Source organism: Periophthalmus magnuspinnatus, chromosome 3 (assembly GCF_009829125.3).
Source record: "Periophthalmus magnuspinnatus isolate fPerMag1 chromosome 3, fPerMag1.2.pri, whole genome shotgun sequence".
In the NCBI taxonomy this organism is placed as follows: Eukaryota; Metazoa; Chordata; class Actinopteri; order Gobiiformes; family Gobiidae; genus Periophthalmus; species Periophthalmus magnuspinnatus.
In genome coordinates, this window is record NC_047128.1 from 4,892,523 (window position 1) to 4,914,446 (window position 21,924).

The window sequence follows — 21,924 nt, forward strand, 5'->3', positions numbered from 1 at the left end:
TGTGTTTAATTAATGGTGAGCAATGTCTACAACTGAAGAAACATGTGTAACCAATGTATTTTATTTAAGATTCTGTAAAAAAAAAAAAAAAAGTTACATATTTCACATTATTTAACTATATACAGTATATATATTCATTGTGTCAATAATATAATATATAAAAGTATTTCATTACACGATCCTACTATGTCTGTTTTAAATATCAACAACATATAAAGGTACTATAACAAGTGAATAAATAGGAATTCATTAAGAAAGGCATCAGACCACACATATTTGAACACAGACTACAGAGGGTTAAAGTAGTATTACAATATGGCAAATCTGAACGTTACTTAGAGCCTTTCAAAACAGCTTGTTTTTGTGATCAAACCGCTGCATTATAGGCACTGTACAGGATTTTTACTTAAAGAAGACCTATTATGCTTGTGTCTGCTCTATAGCTATAATCTATGACACCCATGGATTATTATGTTATAGTTTGCATTGTTCATCAACAAGTCCAGTCTAGTTAGAAAACTGGTTCCCAATAGGAGCTGATCACATCACAACAAAGTGCCACATGCAGTCACCCCCTCCTATGGATAGCTGCAGATCACACTAGCGAATAGAAGATTTTTTTTTAATTTGTACCAAAATGACTACGCAGTGCTGCCAAATTCTGCGCACGCACAGTTTGAGAAAATAAAATGGAACAACGATAAGTACGGAGCAGTGTGTGTGTCCCAGTGGTGGTGAAAACGGAGATTGATTGACAATATGGCATCTTGAAAATATTTTTAAATGATTAAAGATTGCTCAAACATGCACAAATCACTCCAAATACAACTTCAGGTGAGTAAATTATGGGGGAAACAAGAACATGGTTAAAAGCTCTAAAAAGTCTATTTTGTACAGTATGTCTGCTTTAAAATGTGAAAAACAGAACTAATTAATTATATAGGTTTGCAGTGGTCAAAAGGTAATTGCATAAGGTAAGTGAGTTAATCTGTTCTTACATTATGCATTCAGAGCATCCTAATTACTCACCATGATGAGTTTATAAGCGCTTTTCACAACTTTCAAAAGCTAGAGCGGATTTGGCTGTCATGGTAATTCTAACAACTAGCATGCTAAACTTGCACTTCCTAATTCCTGAACAATATAATGCTTTATGATTAAGTACAATATATCTGTACTGGAGAAGAACAAACTTTGCTCAAATATAGCACAGGGATGAGATCACAATTTGATTTTTATTACAAAATTGTCCTGCCCGACTTTGTCCAGTCCATACCGTACTAAACAGTTGATATTCTTGGGACACACTTGCTCCAGCTGTAGGTGGAGAGGCGGTGGGAGCGGGGGCAGGAGCATTTAAACGTCCCTCTTCGGTTTATACACAGATGGGAGCAGCCACCATTTTTGTCACTGCATTCATTTATATCTGTGCAAAAAGAAACAGAAAAGTTGCATTTTAATTACAAGTTTGTCAAGTTTGTGTGCAGCTTGTGGCTTTATAACAAGTCCCAGCTGTTTCAAACATTGTCTCAGTAGTGGTGGAAGAAGTATTCAATTTTGTAGCTTAAGTAAATGAACCAGGGTAAAGAAATAAAAAGTAAAAGTCTCAAATGGAAAAATCTACTTAAGTAACACTACTGAAGTACCTGTTTAAAAGTGTACTTAAAGAGTAAAAAGTAAAGTATTTCATGCAGGTTTTGAGATCTAATAAAGCTTTGAACTTTTATAACTGTGCCATCAGTAGTGTTCTGACATATGGATTTTTAGTGTGGTTCTCCAGCTGCACTAAGGCTGACCAGCAGGCACTCCAGCAGGTGGTGAAAGCAGCCGGCAGAATCATCGGAACCACCCTTCCAGAAATCAGCACCATCTACTCCACTCGCTGTCTGAGAAGAGTGCACAACATCCTGCGGGATCAACATCACCCTGCGCACCATCTTTTTCACCTGCTGCCCTCAGGGAGAAGGTACAGGTCCATACGGGCCAGAACATCCAGACTGGCCAACAGTCTGTATCCACAGGCTGTGAGGCTCCTGAACTCTGCCCCTCTCCCCCCCTCTCTGCCCCCCTCTCGCAGACAAAAAACACATTCAACTCTCAATAACACTGAACTGGTTGCATTGTTGCATTTTGTCATTATTCTCAAGTCCCTGTCTGTATGTCCCTGTTTTTGTGCACCTTATTGACACCATCATGCCGCTACAAGACTCATGTTGTACTGTCTCATGTTGTACTGAAGCCACACTGGGTCAATGTTACACTGGGGTTTAAGGGTATTTATTTTATTTTTCTTATGGATTGCACTTTATGGGATGCTCCAAACACAATTTCGTTGTTCTTTTTGTGACAATGACTACAATAAACTGAATTGAATTGAATTGAATTTTGAATGTATTGTGCTGAATTTCATTCAACAGATACAATTGAATCAATCTTTTTACTCTAGCTGTTTTTGTTTATTTGTTGTTATATTTTTGTTTGCTCAAATTATGAACGTCTTCAAAATAAACCCTTGGCCTTTTCTGCAAGTCTCAAACAGTAATTAAAACAGCAAGCAGTGATAAAGAGAAGAGCACGCTTCAGTGGGAGGGCTCCCGATCAACCCTGGCCTCACATGTCATTCAATATTTTCAGAGTCGCGTTGGAAATAAATGTTTACGGCCTATTTTAACTTGGCAGGGGGCACGGGAGAGCCATTTTTAAGATAGAATGTTAATCCACACATCAGTGTCAACGGTCTTGATGATGGCATCAGCATCAATAAGCCTATCTATATTTCAGTTCTGTTCAACAAGTTGGATTCTAGAAAAAAAAAAATCATTTCAAAATCTACTTCACAAATACAGTTATGAAGTAATTAAATTTCCTATATTAAAGTTCCTATATTAAGCTTTGTTATAATGTTGTTACCTCCTCAAAAACATACCTGGAGTTGTGTTTGTTTCACACATGTTTGAGTGACACTTTATTATTTATCTAGCTACATCTCTAAAGCTCAAAATGCTCTGGTCCACCTTGTGATGCCATGAAGCAGTAGATTTCACGTTGACAGTTACCTTTTACCTTTAGTTCAGTACAGATTGGCAATTAAAGGGCTGAAATCATCCAAATTAGTCTAGTGAAGGTGTATGGAGTTTAAAAACACTGTGGGGCACTTCCTGTATTACCACATGACATCACAAGGTGGAACAGAGTGTTTTCTGTTTGTGAAAACTCCTCAGCCTAATTATGCAGGGTTTGTGTGTTAAACATGTGTGAATGAAACAACACACAGCTCAAGGTATGTTTGGGATGAGGAAACAACGTTATAACATAGATCAGAAAATAGCGTAATATGGACCCTTTAATGTGTATTGTCATTAATAAGGCAACAAAAAGAATCTCAACAAACACATACTGAAGTCGACCAGGATTAGACCAGCGTGTGTCTGACCTCTGCACCGCCTCCCGTCCTGTGCCAGGGTGAATCCTCTGGGGCAGATGCAGCGGTACGACCCAGGCAGATTTACGCACTTCCATTCACACCATTCCCTGTGTTCACATTCATTTATATCTGCAAATAGACACAGATACAGACTGTTGCATTTGTGATTTGTGATTTTTCAAAACTATGCAACATAAAAAATGAAACTCGGCATGGTACTACAGAAAAAAAACAGGTATTAATACTGAGGCATTTGTGATTTTTCAAAACTATGCAACATAAAAAATGAAACTCGGCATGGTACTACAGAAAAAAAACAGGTATTAATATTGAGGCTAAAAAGCAGTGTCCTATATTCAAATGTCCAAGGTTCAAATCAGGGCAAAGTAGTGGTAGATAGACCTAGCTAACAAACAGAAACTGTAAACAATAGGTGTGTTAATTTCAAATAGATATAAGGCAGTGTCCATCAGTAATCTGACCACAACAGAAGAAGTTGCTTGTATGAGCAACCAAACATCTTCACTCAAACAAGTTTTTGTCTAGTTGAAACATTTGAAATCTTCTTTTACTACTGGTAGATAGAGACATATCCAATAAAAGTGTGCTGGGTCCAAAGACAAAATTATATGAAAAAAATAACAGATCTGCACTGCAGTTCTTTGGAGCTCCACAGTGTGACATTACAGGGTCTGAAGAAGGGCTGGTCCCAGGATCACAGCAAAACCAGAAAATATAAGAAGTAAATAAAAAGCAGTCCAGAACAACAAGGCTTGACAACATGGCCAAAAAGAAGAAAAATAAAGATTTCGTTTCTTTCTTATTCTCAAGGACAAGTTTCTTTTCAATTTTATACTATCATTTTTGCAAAAAATACTTTTACTTTTTCCACAAAACTGTCCCATTTACCCCTCCAAAGTCTTATCTAAACAGTATAATTTCCAATTAAAAAGACGATTGGACCTCAACTGGATTACCTGAATAACACATAATATGTCGAATTGGTTAAATACATTGTTATGGTGCAGCAAAACAGAGGGAACTACATATACCATGATCCTTTGCTCTATTTCAGTGCAGGCTACATGAAGGCATAACTGTTATTAAGCACTTGGAGAGTTAATTTACAAAAACACGTTATGTCATTTGAAAAGGTCATTGCAGGCTAGCTGTTTTCTCTTTGTAGAGTATTGGTGGTTTGGTTTTCAGAGTCCAGAATATTCTACTCCCAGATGGGGGCAAGAGCCAATTTCCTTCATCATTATGTGGTACTTTTTGTTGAAATATCTAAAAAGTAAATTCACAAATGTTGAAGGTGGTCATTTCTATTAATGACTCATCCCTATAATTGTCTGCATTACAACAAAAATTGGCTTTTTAAACAACAATTTTATCTTCCCCCATCTGTATTAAACATTATTGGCCCATAGATGTTGTGATGTCATCTGAAACACAGCAATTGTTTTCAAGCCAAATAGGTATTGTAAATGTATTTTACTTCGAGCAAAATATTATTCCATCCCTCCTTCATTAAATCCACTAGATATTTTTGATAATATCTACACATGGTACCAAAAGTAACATACTTTTTGGTGACATTGTTTTTTTGTTTGTTTGTTTTTTGCAGTTTAACTCTTCACTTTTAAATATGAACTATTTGGATTATAACAGAACCAAAGTCTTGTCAAGGCATTTTAAAAGTAGCATATCCACAATTTCATTAGCCTCCACAAAATACCGCAAAAATTATCGTGCCGTGAGATTTGGATATCGTCACATCCATAGTTCAAGCCAGGACTGTGCCTAAACATTATTAGTTAGTTAGTTATCAGTTAATGTTAACCCAAAACTAACCAGCCAGGCCAAATCATTTGGTTCAAACCAGATCTAAACCAGAACTAACAAGAACCAAACTAGTGAATAAGAACAAAATCAAAAGCAAATAAGATTTAAACCAGGACTAAACTGCAATCAATACACTACTAGCCAGACACGCACCTACACACTGGCCTGTAGGGGGCAGTGTTGAGTTGTTGGGCTGTTTCCTGTATCCGTTGGGACACTCAGAGATGCAGGTGAGTCCATCTGCAGCCAAAGTGAATCCAGATGAACAAGAGCAGTGGAATGAGCCGGGAGAGTTATGGCACCGCTCCGAACAAGGGCCCATACCGCTGTTAGGTGCGCACTCATTTATATCTGCAAAATAAACAAGGTTTAAAGCTGCATTATGTAACTTTAGTGGAGGGTTTGAAACGTTTTGTCTCCTTGAAGATGTTATTGCTTTGCCTAAAATGTTCCACAGTATGTCATTGAGTCTGGGTTGCGTTTGTTAAAGTGCGTATGATAATTTATGATTTTTTTTTTTATTCTTTATTTTTTTGGTGGGATAATACCTGTAAATATAAAAGATAGTTTTCCACCAACCAAGAAGCAATTCCCAAAGAAAAGTTGAAAAATATGTTGAAAATTACAGGTACAGTGTTCTAAAACACATTGATAACGTCACACGAGGGAGAATTCTATCCAAAAAGTCTGTACGATTTATACTTACAAAACACATTTTTCATTCTTACTGTGAAAATGTTACCTTTTCTTGATTATCTTATTCAAACAAACAAATACAATATTAACAGGTGACTGCACTGAAACAGGCTTTGTACACAGTAGCATGCTAGCTAGCTGACTGTATCTCAAAACTGACAGTCTTTTATTAAAGAAAACATAAAATAAACAACCTATTAAAATTCAAATAAATTAAAATAAAGATTACCCAATTACCCAATTATTTTACCTGTAGAATACTTCATTTTGGAGTGTTATTTTAATATTTATGGTGCGTCAATATTAGCATTAGCATTGAGACACAAACATCTCTCTACATCTATCTAAACATAGAACTGTGTCTTGTGAGGTATTCATTTTACCTGTGAAGTGTTTAACATGTTAGTTGCGGCATCCATCCGCAGCTCCCTGTCCACTGCCTGATCATTAAATTTTATTTTAAATTTTTATTTTTTTTTAATTCATTTTAGCGTAACTCTGCAAAAACCTCATAGCTGGTGTAGCCCCTCCCGTGCCCGAGAGGGGGTTATAAGATAAACCCTGTGAGAAAGGAAACCAGAGACAGCTTAGTTTTGCTTGTTCATCGCTCAACTGCAGGGTTTATTCTGCAGTTCTGCCCCGTTCTGCCCCTTGGTGTCCTCACTCCTAGCGACGCGCCCTCTTGTGACACTCCAGAGTATTGCATAAGATTACTGCACTTATTTACTTCCAGACACAGAAATATTAGTGGGGTGTCTGTTTTTTTAGTTACTCAAAATGTGAAATGCATCAATGAATTTTTAGCTGTTTTTAACCTTTTAAAGTATTTTTATACAGTGCATTATTACTATGAGCCTTACACTGGACAGGAAGTAGTAACGTTAACAGTTAGGTTGACCACCGTTATTGTGTACAGAGCCTATTCTTATTTCCTTATTTTGTGTCTGTGCTGTCTGTTGTCACATACTTCTGCCTTTTTGAGTATAAAAGAGTTAAACCTTGGCAGTGTGCGTCTGGGCTCTGAATCGTGAATCCGGAGGGGCAGAGACAGTGAAAGCTCCCAGGACTGTTCACACAACCAAACAGGCATCCAGTCACAGCGACAGGAAGCACACACTCATCCACATCTGAAAAACATGGAAAATAACAAAAACACAGAAAATAAGAAAAACCTGGAAAATTATTAACAATTGCTGATTAAATATTATTATAAATATTAAAACATTATTGAACGATGAGTGAAATACATGTGCTAGAATGAACCGTTAGCCCCGCCCCCTTAGCTCCTCTTCACTCTGATGTTGAACCATGACAAAGAAACAATTGTCAACCATAATAGTCACAAGTAGCTGTTGCAATGTGGTTCCCATCCAACTAACCCCTCTGATTGGATTAAATTCTTACTCCCTAGCAGTTGTTACCTTATGCTTCTCAGCCATTCACCCTAATTTTTCTGCACCTGGTGGTTTGTTCAATATACTGTATGGAGTAAATGGCATATTTCTCAACAAAAAAGAAATAAACATCAAGTACAATCCTTTTAAAGATGCACTGTTAAATTTTTTCGAGAGGTGGGGCCATCATTTGCATGTCACTATAAAGACATTAAGGCTTTGACAGGCCAGGTCTGTGGAGAGGTGACGTCTCTCACTGTAAGTTTAGTTTATTGGTTTATTTTAACAGGGCCCATGTGCAAATACGTAAATCTCATAAAAGAGGAGATGCTTTACACCAGATTTAGCTAAAGCTAGTTTCCATCTACAGTCCCGGGGAGGTTATAAACAATTAAAATACATTTAGGTTTCCAGTCATTTACACTCAAGCCATGCATTCTCATTATTTAATTTAAAAACATTACACTCTGCATTTCCATATTTAAAAGTACTTACCATATAAGTTACTGCATGCAAATCAGTGTTGACAGAGTTGACTCCCTGAAAGAACTTTTCTAACCTTATAAGAGAAGTCCCTCAGGTCAGAGGAAAATAAGAATGCATGTTTTTCCAAGATATTTCTGAACAATAAGAACTCCTGTTATTGAATAAGTGCAATATAGATAAGTTCAATGCCATACTGAAAAACATTACAGGAAAAGGAATAACATAACATTTCCATGGAGACAAGCCAATGAGCCTATAAATAGTTTATATATAAATATAATTATAATAATATAATTTAATAATATATAATATAAATATAAATAGTTTATGTATAAATAGTTTATAGTTTATAGTGTTTATAGTTCTTCATCTACCCTGCTCCGCAGCTGTCCACTGCTGTGGTGGAGCCCTACAACTCCTGACAAATCCTGACCACCCACAGAAACCTGGAGCATTCAGACCGTGGCTTCATGTTTGATAATGAAGCCATCTATGGGAGCGGCTCAATCACAAATTTGACCTGATGTATGCCGAGTGAGCCTTTGTCCACTGGTATTTGGCAGAAGGCATGAATGACGGAGAGTTCTTTGAGGCCAGGGAGGACATGGCCGCTTTAGAGAAAGATTATGAGGAAGTGGGCACTGATTCTGTGGAGGGAGAGAAGGGGGAGGAATATTAACTTGTTTTAAACTGTTCAAAACTATCCAGTGTTCTGTTTTTTATTTGTTAGGAAAGTTTTACAGATCTTAAAGTTAACTGAGGTTTCCTGTTCATACAACTTTTAATGGTTTAAGAGCTTACATGATATATTTTTATTGACAACAAACATGGCATTTGTTCAATAAACCACTTTTATGAACTAAAGGTGTAATGTTTTGGTGTCTGCTCTCTATACGTCCATAAGTGCATAAACAATGAGAAAATAGTAATTTTACTGTGAATCATAGACTATATATAGATGGTTATTTTAGTAGATCCATGATATAGATACTATGGTACTACGATTTCAGAAATCAAGTGCATCAGACCAAGGACGGCTTTACAGCGCCCTCAAGTGGTTTATATTGCGCAGGACAAAGTGGCAGGAGCTTCAGATTTTAGAACAGACTCTGACTGAAGATGGGAACATTATTTGACTCCAACACGACGTTTTGAGGCCATCCGGACTGGTGTTATTTAGAAATCTCATCCTGCATCATTTTTCCACATCAGTGCTGTTTACACATAACTTTTGACAGTCTCGTGGAAAGCCTCAATGTGGTGGAGCACTCTTGGTTGTTTCTGGAAATGTTTCCTCAGAAGTTCTGTTAATTTGAAGAACACTGAGTCAATACAGATAGGCCTCCTACATATGAACATGCTGTGACACTGTGTTAAAAGGTGCAAAACCTGGCTTAATTATAGGAGTGGACAGTGGTAAAAGTAGTAGTAAAGTAGTAGTAAAGTGTAAAAACATCTTAAAACCCATACCACATATTAAACTCTTACCTTCACAAATTGGTGTAATTCCACTCCACGCCGTTCCCTCCTGGCAGTACCGGACAGCATCCCCTTTGGCCAGCACAAACCCAGGGGAGCAGACATACTGGATATGTTGTTTTTCTATAGGCCACGCTGTCTCTTTGTTTCCAAAATAAAAAGCCCCATTCACTGGAACAGGAGGATCTGGACACAAGGGACTGGACACGCTTGGTTCTGTCTTTTTGGTTTGTGTGGTTGAAAATATCTTGCTTTCTTCTGTAACAGTAGACACAATATTGGTGAATGTCATAGTTAAAGTTGACTTACTTGACTAACTTGGTTTGGTAGCCATTTTTGGTACCTGATTTAAAAGTAGTTGCAACGTTTTGAGGTGTAGTTGTGGTAGTAGTAGTGTGGTAGTTGTGGTCCTTTAATGTGAATTGCAAGAGCACAGGTGGGTCAGTGGTCCATATATTGTCTGAAATAGTTGAAGACTTAATATTTTGGTTAGGGGTGATTCCCAAGCCTGGAGAAGTGGTCCCATAAGTAGATTTCAAATTTGCTGTAGTACCGTAAGACTTAGCTAAAGTTGACATTGTAGAGCTAAGAGACAGGGGTACAGGAGTTTTAGTTGTTTTGGTCATCACTGGATTGAAAGAAACAGGAAGATTTTGAATTATAGGATTGTTAAAAGTTGGAAGTATTTGAAAAGATGGTAGCACAGTAGCAGCTTGGGTTAGATCATGTTTTAAAATTGTAGTAAAAGTTGCTGAGAATTCATTAGTTGTAGTCTTAAGGGACGTAACAGCTGGTAGAAGCTCTTTTGAAAATCTTTTCTGTGTAGTTGACAGATTGTGCATGTCTTGATTTTCTTCAGAAGTTACTGTTGAAATTTGTTGTAGTAAATCTGATTTTGTTCCATCCGTTCTGGAGTTGGTGATGTCAAAGTGAAGAGATGTATTTTTAGGAGTGGCTTCTGTTATATGATGGGATGGTGTTTTAGTTTTGAGATCTACGGTGGCCTGGAGGGTCCAGTTAACGGTCGGCTTTTGTGAGATCACTATGAAGGGGTGGGAGTGCATCAGGTCAGACTCTGAACAAACAAAAAAAAAACATTACAGGTAAAAATTTGAAAGAATTTTGTACATAATTAAAAGTACAGTACGGTATATCAAGAATCTCAGCTGAACCACTATTGTACTACACAAATGTATGATTTTATGAAAGTAAGGTTGTAATTTTGGCCTACTAACAACTTTTTCCATCTATATACATTACCAGTTAAAAGTTTCAACAATTCAGTGTTTTTATTTTCTTAATTTTTACTACTTTCTACATTTTATATACATACAGAAGACATCAAATATATGAAGTAAGAAAAATGGAATTGTGTAGTAAAGAAAAAACATTAAATAACACTACTAAATATATTTTTTTTATATCTCACATTTAAATCTTCAAAGTTGCCACCATTGCTTTATCAAAAATGATTTATGTTATTTAACTTAATAATTCCATATATATTTGATGTCTTACAGATGTATATAAAGTGAAGAAAGTAGTAAAAATGAAGAAAAAACATTGCATTAGATGTTTGTTTTTTTTTTACTACTACTAGTTTCCAAGTTAACAGCTCCTTTTATCTTTAGTTCAGTAGAGATTGGCAATTCCAGGTCTGAAAACATCCAAATGATTCTAGTGAAGGTGTATGGAGTTTAAAAACACAGTGGAGCACTTCCTGTATCACCATAATGACATCACAACGGGGGACAGAGTGTTTTCAGTTTGAGAGAAGACCTCAGTCTAAATATGCAGGGTTTGCGTGTTAAATGTGAGCATGAAACAAAACACAACTCCAGGTTTGTTTGTTCTGAGCAGGTGACAGACCTTCACACACAGGTTGGGGGCTGCTCCACTCATCTCCTTTACAGTACAGAGCGGAGGGTCCGATGAGCTTGTGTCCCACGTCACACGAAAACTCCGCCCAAGAGGAGTCACTGTTCACACTGAAGGAGCCGTGAGCCACTGGACCAGGGGGCGGGCAACCGGAGCCTGAAGAGAGAGAGGATGTTTACATTAGTTGAGTTGATTTTGATACTAAGGAATAGACTCAATACCAATCCTGATACCATGAAGATAATTAAAAACACTCTTTCTTTAGATAATAGAATGTGATTTTCAGCATTAAATTGTAGTACTTACTTTTATATTCTCATGTGGCCTTATATCTGTATAATCTCTCAGTGGTTGAGGTAGGTTCCATAGTGATCCATGGGTGTATACTAGTATGTGTCTTATACTTGTTCTGATACAGCTCAAGATCATTCTAAAGCTGTCCAGGAAAGGTTCATTTCTGTCCTGCGAATGCGACTTTTTTAGTATCAATACCTGCTCAAATAAGATACTAGTTTTAGTATCGATTAGTATCTGATTTTCGATACTTTTGACAATCCTAGTCCCTATCTATAGAATCAATATTTGTGTTTACTAATAATACAAAATATCCAAGTAAGAGGAAATTGACGTTTTTCTTATTGTAGGAATAAGTAAATGTTAAAAAGGCGTACTGTGTAACTTTTCTGGTGGAGAGTGCGCCACCTGGTTGCCATGGAGTTGTTAATGCTTTGCCTGGAATGTTCCACAGTATGGCTTTAAAGCTATCAGTCTCCATGAAGAAATGCGCCAGGCCAAGGTCGAGAGCTGTGCGAGGTGAGCCTGTTTTCCAAGGTATAATTTTGGCAATAAAAACACCTCTAATGAAGTACATGCAAGAGAAGTAAGTTTAATGATATACTGTGGAACATTACGGACAATGACATCTCTATGGAGACAACTAAGTGGCACACACTCCACTAGAAAAGTTACATAGTCCACCTTCATCTAGAAATCCAAGTTAGAAGTGATTCATTGTTTGGTTTTTTTTTTTGTTTTTTTTATATGATGAAGTAAAAACAAGTTAAATTATTACCTACAAGTACTTTAAAAAACAAATCAGTGTAATAATAATGATTTCTTGCTGAAGAAAGCCTCAAGGGTGTTTTTTTTATGGGCTCTAACTCAACTGATTTAGCGTTTGTCCCGTTTCAAAGGTCAGTGTTTCAATGTTGTGTCCTTGGGCAAGACACTTAACCTGTCCAGCACTTTAACTGTCTTGCGTACACTGGTGTTTTTTATACAGCTCTTTTCCACCTTCAAGTCACTCAAAGCTCTTTACATCAAGGAACCACTCACCCATTCATACACCAGTGTACACAGACACTGGGGCGAGGTGGGTTAAGTATCTTGCCCAAGGACACGACAACATTCATCTGTAGGAGCTGGAATTGCACTGCCAGCCTGTGGGTCAGTGGATGTGACTGCTCAACCGATTATGTTTATGTTGAAAGCGGGAATTGAACCTTCAGAACTAAGACTAATAATCTAAGCAAAAGGAGTGCACAGAAGATATGGGTCACATTTAAGTTATGGTATTTTGATAATATAACTTTACAATATTATAGGACCTAAGAACTTCTCCATATTGTACCTTAACCATCAAAGTGGGATCTAAACATGGATTAAAATAATAAAAATTAAAATAAATAAAAGACGTGATATACTTTTTGGGGGATATACAAAAGCTTGAATCACTACCAAAATTGAGCACTTTATTTTGAGTATACTAACAAATATATACTTGCATCTAACATCAGCTATTTTTTTTTTTTTTTTTTTTGCATTGGGTGACAGTAGCTCAGTTGGTAGTAGAGCATTTGCGCACTGATTTGAAGGTTGGTTTTTCAAACATCCTAGGCAGATCGGTCACATCCACTTACTCACAGGTTGGTGGCGCGATTCCAGTTCCCACAGATGATTATTGCCATTGTCTTCTTGGGCAAGACACTTAACCTGTCCAGACTAACTGTCTTTGCATACACCGGTGCATGAAAGTTAATGTGTCCATTAACCACATTCAAGTCACAGAGTAAACAGTATATACTTTGATGCTTTACTTTACCGACACAGATGGGGGGCTCCCGGGACCACCGCCCCGACACACAACTGTTGGTCTTGTGTCCATGGAGCCTGTAACCATGACGACAGCTGAAGATGACGAAGAGCCCCCGGTAACGAAAAAATGTCTGTCCGTTCTCCAGACTCCTCAGACCACTGCAGTTGTTGGAGTCACTCATGGCTAAAAACGACAAACCACAATCATGAGTTTAAGAGAATGATTCAAGATTCAAGATTTCTTTATTTGTCTCCCTTAGGAGAAATTTTTCTTGGGCCAATGGGCTGCTCACACCACAAAAAACAAACAAAACCATACCCAGGGTGCAGTACATCTCTCTCAACACACACACTCATTTCTACATCATTTATCATTTAACAGTTCCACCGAAACAGGCACAAATGAATGTCTATATCTGTTGTATTTCCACCGTGGTACCCTGTACCTCCTCCCCGAACTCAACAGTTCATATTCAGGGTACAACACATGTGTCGGGTCTGAAAGAATGCTCCTGGTCTGTCTCCTCATGGCCTGTTTGTAAAGTTCTTGAGGGCTCAGAGGGACTGCACAGCCCATAATTTTCCCTGCTGTCCTCACCAGATTTAAAATTTGGGTTTTTGATTTGACCAGCAAGTTTCCAAACCAGCTGGTGATTCCATATCTTAGCACCGACTCAATGGTAGCTCTGTAGAAAATGAGCATAATATTACTACTGACACCAAATAATCTGAGCCTGCGCAGAAAATGGAGGCGCTGGTGTATTCTGCTGCAGACAGTGGTCACCTGTGTGTTCCAGCTCAGATCTCTGTCAATATGGACTCCCAGATACTTAAAGGAGCTTGCCTGCTCTATGTTATGGCCATGAATGGTCACTGGGCCATGGTCACCAGCTGCTCTGGGGTCAATCACCATTTCTACTGTTTTATTTGTATTAATCTGCAGTTTGTGTGAGTCACACCAGGCCACAAGCTTCTCTACAGCAACACCATGAAACTTTACATCAGATGTCTTTGTTAACAGGCTGAGTAGGACAGTATCATCAGAAAATTTCAATATATACTGGCATGATTCAGAACTAACACAATCATTGGTATAGAATGTAAACAAAAATGGAGAACTGACTGCGCCCTGAGGTGCCCCAGTGCTGCACATGGTTGTGTTAGACAGAGCTGAGTTAAACTTAACCTGTTGTGGCCTATCTGATAGAAAGGAATAGTACCATCTTATTAGAAATGGGTTTACTTTTGCCTGTACCAGCTTGCTAAGGAGGATGTGGGGCTGTATTGAATTAAATGCAGAACTAAAATCAATAAAGAGAAGCCTAGCATATGTAAAGGGGTGTTCAAGATGTTTCAAAATGAGATGCATCAGTGTTGAAATGGCATCACTCGTGCTACGTTTTCTTACATATGCAAACTGATATGTGTCCAAAAGTGTCTCCAGCTGTGTGCGCAGCTTTTCCAACATCAGCCTTTCAAAACATTTAAAAACATTTGAAGTCAAAGTTACTGGCCTGTAATCATTGTCCACTTGGGGGCTCACTTTTTTAGGTACTGGGATTATGATGGATTTTTTCCAAAGTACGGGCACCATGCAGTTGTCAATAGAGAGCTGGTATAGTTTGTGCCAAACAGATGAGAGCTCATTTGCAAATGCTTTTAAGAAAAAAGCAGACATGTTATCTGGCCCAGTAGCTTTGTTTGTATGAATGGTTTTAAACACTTTTGTAACAGTATGAGGCTCTATCAAAACTCTGTTTCTATTTAAATCACATATAACATTATCCAAAACTGCTGTACATTTACTTCTGTTATCTGCATCAAAACGCATGTAAAAGTCATTTAGTTCATTTGCCCTGGCCAATTCATTCTGAGCACACAGTGGTTTTCTCTTTGTGTCCATATTTGTCATTTGTCTTATAGAGTTCCACAACTTCCTTGAGTTAGATGTGGACAAATGCTGCTCAGCCTGTTCCTTATATCGACTCCTAGAGGCTCGTAGTTGGAAATTAAGGTCTTTTTGAGCCGCTCTAACACCTAAGGAGTCTCCCACCCTGTGGGCTGCACTCTTCCTCCTTAGGCATTCTTTAACACCCCTTGTAATGTACGGCTTGTTGTTAGGATACCGTTTTACAGTAACTTGGGGGATAGTGGAGTCAATACAAAAGGAGATATAGTCTGTAATTGACTCTGCAGCATTGTTTATGTCCCCATCCTCCAAGAAGATGTCCCAGTCTGTCCAAAGGAAGCATCCTTTAAGCTCCTCCTTCTTGTCAGTACTCCACACCTTGACAGTTTTAACTTCAGGTTTGCAGGATTTAAAAACCGACCGGTAAGTGGGGAGAAGATGTATAACATTATGATCAGAGTTCCCTAATGGTGCTCTGGCCTTAGCTGTGTAGGCGTTTTTTATATTGCCATAACACTTGTCTAATATATTCTTGCTTCTAGTACTGCACTTAACATACTGATGAAAGCCTGGCAAAGTTTTTGCCTTGCAACAATGGTTAAAATCACCAAGTAGCACTGGCGCGTCAGGTTTATTTTGGAGGTGGCGATGTATGCAGTCTGTAATTTGATTGGCTGCTCTGCCGGCGTTTGCGCTGGGTGGAACGTAGACGAGACAAACGAATATGTTTGTAAACTCCCGCGGAAGGTAATATGGTCGCAGCGTTACGCACAGCAGTTCCAAGTCCGGATTGCATATTTTGTCTCGGACTGCTATATTACGGCACCAACTGTCTCTGATGTACATGCACACGCCCCCTCCTTTGCTTTTCCCAGAGCTCGCGTCTCTATCTAGGCGAACGTGAGTGAAGCCGTCAATTTGAATAAAGTTATCTGGAACATCCACCCCGAACCATGTTTCAGTAAAAGCCATTAATCCAGACACGCGAAACTCATAACAGGCTCCTACCTGCTGGTGCAGATCGTCCAGTTTGTTTTTGAGAGCACGGGTGTTGGAGAGGATTATAGATGGCAGCGGCAGTTTGTTTGCTCCCGGGACACGATGCCGAATGCCGCCTCTTCGTCCCCTCTTCCTGACTTTCCTTCCTCTGTCAGTCGCTGGGTCAGGGCCCCGACGTAACTCCTGGGGCACGTTGTTAAGCTAACCGGGCAAAATTGGTGCACCGACATGCCGTAGTCCCAAGAGTTCAGATGAACTATAGGTTAGCTGTCCGTTGCCTGTAGATTTGCCACTGACACAGATGATCTCCGCTGACAGGATGAGCCGCACCAGCGGTAGGAATCCTTTTGCTCTCATGCCAGTTCCTTTCACGCAACAGTCACAAATTCCACTCAATAAATGTATTGCCCACAAAGTCCATCCCATATTAAGATGCAAAAACCCAACCACCACAACCAAACAACCAAAGTGCAGCAGGAGCCCACGTCCATGTCGCCAGCAAAGCAGTTTTGGATAATGAAACTGGCCCCATCTGTGTCCAAAGTTAAGACATTTGGCATTTTTAGTCACTCCACACAACTTGGAAAATAGTAAACTCTATTCTGCAGATTAACTGTAAAGTAATAGTGCTCATTTGATCTAACTAAGCATATCTCTTTAAAACTGATGCCACTTCTGTAGTTTTAAAGGGCCCATATTACACTATTATCTGATCTATGTTATAATGTTATTTCTTCATCAAAAAACTGTGCTCCACTGTGTTTTTAAATCCCATACACCTTCACTAAAAACATAAATTCAGACCTGGAATTGCCAATCTCTAATGAACTAAAGGTAAAAGGAGTTGTTAACCTGAAAAACTACCACTTCATGACATCACAAGGTGGAATGGAGCATTTTGGAGTGATTTAAAGTACAGATACATCAGCTTTGGAGATGTAGACAGACTGATAATAAATGGTTACTCAAACATGTGCAGGAAACAAAACACAACTCCAGTTATGTTTTTGAGGAGGTAACAACATTATAACATGGTTTATAGCTCACAAGAGTCACTTTGCGTGATACAGGACCTTTAAGATTTATAAATGAGAACAATCTAGTATGCAGTACTGAATACTATAAGTATTTCTTTAAATTTGACCAGTGGTGGAAGAAGTACTCAATTATGTTACTTAAGTAAAAGTACAGATACTGGAACAAAAAAACAAACAAAAAAACAAACAAACAAAAAAGCCGTCAAAAGTATCACATGAAAAATCTACTTAAGTAAAACTACCTATTTTAAAATGTACCTAAAGAGTAAAAAGTATAAGCATTTCAACTGAATCAACATTTTTTTCGGACTGTTTTTATTGGTATATTTTTGTTTGCTCAAATGCACTCGATAACAAAAAGTATGTTGTGGGGGTTTTCATTGATCTAAAGAAAGCTTTTGACACTCTAAACCACTCAATACTATTCAAAAAGCTTAAACTGTATGGCATAAGGGGCATTGCACTAAATTGGATTGATAGTTACCTGACTGAAAGACAACAGTTTGTGAAAATAAATCGATACACTTCCAGATTTATGAGTTCTAATTGTGGAGTGCCGCAAGGCTCAATTTTGGGACCTAAATTATTTAATTTGTATATAAATGACATATTTAAAACATCTAACATATTAAAAATAATTTTATTTGCAGATGACACCAATATATTTTTCTCCAGTGACAATTATAAAAAACGTATTATAACGATGAACACAGAGTTAAGTAAAATTAAATTATGGATGGATTCCAATAAGTTATCCCTAAATTTAAAAAAGACAAAAGCTATGTTTTTTGGTCATTATAAAAGAAATTCAGAACTTTCAATAATTGTTGATGGAGTCAAAATTGAGTGGGTTTCTAATATTAAATTTTTAGGTATAATGATTGATGAAAAGCTGAGCTGGAAACCACACATCAGATACATACAATCCAAGGTCTCAAAAAGTATTGCTGTAATCAATAAATGGAAACACATTTTTAATCAAAAGGCTCTTTACAAACTGTACTGCTCACTCATACTTCCATATTTGACATATTGTATTGAAATATGGGGCAACAACTACCAAACGTTACTTTTTCCCCTTTTCAAATTGCAAAAACGTGCTGTGAGAATCGTGCACAAGGTTGGTTACCTGGACCATACAAACAATCTGTTTTTCAAATCAAAATTATTAAAAATTTTTGATCTGGTAAAATTCTATACTGCTTTGCTTTTGTATAAAGCAAACAAAATTATGCTGCCATTAAATATCCAAAAACTGTTCAGCACACAGGACATACATTATGATTTAAGGGGAAGGGGTAAATTTAAAACAAAATTATTGAGAACCACCAGGAAAAGCATGTGTGTATGGGGTCAGTCTGTGGAATGGGTTGGGAGATGCAGTGCCCAAATATTTACAGGTTTAAAAGGAATTATAAAGAATTTTTGCTTTCGTTGTATAAGGGTGACAGCACTGGGTGATCTTAAAAAATTAAATAAAATGTTTATAGATATATGTATATATAATGTGTGGATAAATATGTACATCATGTGTACATGTATATACATGTATATATATATATATATATATATATATATATATATATATATATATATATATATATATATATATATATATAGAGAGAGAGAGAGAGAGAGAGAGAGAGAGAGAGAGAGAGAGAGAGGAGAGAGAGAGGAGAGAGAGAGAGAGAGAGAGAGAGAGAGAGAGAGAGAGAGAGATGTAATATGTAATTTATTTTGCTATATGTAAATATTTGTTAAGCAATGTACAAAAGCAACCATATCATTTTTGAAGCTATGATATGGACAGGGGTGGGTTAATATAAGTTTTTCTTCTTCCCACTCCCTTTTGAGAGATGTGCTTTTCTTTTGTTTACAATGTACATGATTATTCTTTTCTCTTGGCACTAACTCGAAATAAACCAATCAATCAATCAATTATGAACATATTAAAAATAAACCCTCAGACTTTTTAGTAGGTCTCAGACAATGATAAAAAATACTTTTACTTTTCAGTCCAGTTCAATGGTGTAGTGGAGTAGAAAGTACTCATACCTGCTCTCAAATGTAATGAGGTAAAAATATAAAATATCCAAAGTACAGAGAGAAGACCTGAAATTTGTACTTAATTATAGTACTTTACTATTTTTACTTAGTTACCTTCCACCACTGAATTGGACATAGCAAAAACATCATGTATAGAAATTAACTCACACTTCAGTACAACATGGCTGCCTGAAAATGATGTGGACCATATTTGTAATCTATTAGTTTACATTATAAAAAAGTCTTCTAGTAAAAAGTCAATTACCTGGTGTAAAGATGCAAAACAGAGCAGTCCATGCTGCGAGGAAACTCTTGTGACACTCCATAATAGTCCCCAGTGAGAATAAACCAGGCTATGACAGAACACTGTACAGGAGTTAGCGTTAGGAGAATGCACGTTTAACATTATGAGCAGAGGGGTGGAGTAAAATGAAAAGGTGGGCTCTAAGAGTTTTTCAGGTGCAATAATTTTAAACTTGAATAAATATAGTAAAATAAGAAAAATAATAACTTAAAGGGCCCATATTACACTCTTTCCTGATCAATGTTATAATGTTGTTTCCTAATCACAAACATACTTGGAGTTGTGTTTTGTTTCATTCCCACTTGTAACACACAAATCCTGCATATTTAGGCTGAGTTCTTCTCTCAAACAGAAAACACTGTTCCACCTTGTGATGTCATGTGGTAAAACAGGAAGTGATCCAGTGTTTTTAAAATCCATACACCTTCACTAGAATGATACGGATAGTGAAAAATGTAGAATTATAATAATAAAGGATTACTCAAACATGGATGAATGAAACAAAACACAACCCTAGGTATATTTTTGAAGAGGTAACAGCATTATAATGTGGCCTAAAGCTCACAAGAGTCAATTTTGCATAATATAGGACCTTTAATAGTGACCTGCGCCTTGAACTTTCTGTGTTCCTGTGAAATAATAAAAGCATCACACAAAAGATATGGGTCACATAAGTTATACTGATAATATTACCTGACATGATAGTTAAGAACAGACCTAAAAACTCTCTATACCTTAACCATCAAAGTGGGTTAAAGGGCATGATCCGAAGGTTGTCGCGCTCTTGACCTAAAAACATCATAAAACATCATTGGTAGAGATCCACTGACCCACAGGTGGGCAGTGCGGGTCCAACACCCAAAGATAAATACTGTTGTTGTGTCCTTGGGCAAGACATTTAACCCACCTCACCTCCAGTGTCTGTGTACACTGGTGTATGAATGTGTGTGTGAATGGGTCAGTAGTTCCTTGATGTCAAGTGCTTTGAGTGCCTTGAAGGTGGAAAGGTGCTGTATAAAAATATGATCATGACCAACACATAAAAATCAACTACCAGTATTTCAATATTGACAAAACTTTATTTTATTTTATAAAAACTTAACTTTTATTTTATATTGAAAAAATATGCTAGGAGCTTTGTTTACTAGCCAAACTGTAAAATTTAAATCCAGCAAAAGATAAACGATGACTAGCAGATGGCTTAAAAGGCTACAATATGCACATTTGTAACCCCCAGTGAATCAGCCTATTTCATTTCAATCAATAATGGATAATTTAGTAATGATAGTGCCATATGTTCATTTGGAAGTCTGTGGCATTCTGGGTATATAACTGTATTATATTGTGAATAATAGCAATATAAGCCAGCTGTTTATGTTACTACGGCGATGCCCTGTGTGTTGTGGTGGGTGTCTCGAAACGCTTTCAGTGAGAATGAAACCTGTTATTTTCAGTCTAAACGTCTGGGCCTGTCCCACTTCCCTGTTAGCTGTAATTATAGTGGGAAGAACGCCAAGAGAGAGGGAGCGAGAGTTAAACAATTATGAACCAAAAATTGTCAAATCATTCAACAAAAAGGTTTATTTCTGTTGCATTTTACTCAAACAAACACTTATATTGATGGTTTTAAGAAGTGTATTTATTTTAGTACTTGAGGTGACAGCCTGATTTAAGTGTGAGCCATAAAGCAGATAAAATACAATGAAGTCTGCTGCTTCAGGCACAGATGTTTGACCTTCTGAAGAATTTCCTTTGAAAAAGGCACATCAACCTGTCAGAATCTAGAAAAAGTACAAAATGATTTACAAAAGTCCACTGGTGCGAAGTTTAAAAATATGTCAAATTTTTACCAAATTACTGCATAAAACTCAAAAACTTCATAAAATGAGAGTTCATGTATTGTAGTTGTATTTCCATCTGCATCATACAAATAAGAAAAAAAGCTACTTATTTATCACAATGTACAAAGTCTAGACTCTGTAAAAACGACTTTCTCTTTGATATAAACAAGTGGCATTATAACTGAAATGTCCATTTATACTTTTGGACATAAAAGTAGCCTACCTTTGCTTAAACAGTTTTGTCAGTCTGTCAATAAAAAGACTGACCTTATTTTGCCAAAGCATGAACATGTGAATAAGCATCTGAAACTCTGGAACAGAGCATTTTAAAGGGAACATACTGGGGAAAATTGACTTTTTGAGCTTTTAAAAAACAGACCTGTAGTTGTATTTTGCTTGATTCTTCCTTGTGTTGGCTTACAAGGTGATGTTTTCCTGAGGGCTCAGAAATCAATTTTTCTCCAGATTATAACATAAAAGATCAGAAACCCA

General features: G+C 37.2%; 1 protein-coding gene across 1 annotated transcript; it reads right to left on the reverse strand.

Moving 5' to 3' along the window:
• Positions 1–1,280: 1,280 nt before the first annotated feature.
• Positions 1,281–16,517, reverse strand: si:dkey-163f14.6 (protein HEG). The gene is made up of 9 exons (XM_055232547.1): positions 16,214–16,517; positions 13,304–13,480; positions 11,194–11,358; positions 9,668–10,399; positions 9,334–9,582; positions 6,964–7,092; positions 5,423–5,620; positions 3,434–3,553; positions 1,281–1,426 (listed from the first exon to the last, which is right to left on the reverse strand). Exons 2-9 carry the CDS (start codon positions 13,476–13,478, stop codon positions 1,281–1,283), a joined length of 1,914 nt encoding a protein of 637 aa, XP_055088522.1. The 5' UTR covers positions 13,479–13,480; positions 16,214–16,517.
• Positions 16,518–21,924: the final 5,407 nt, after the last annotated feature.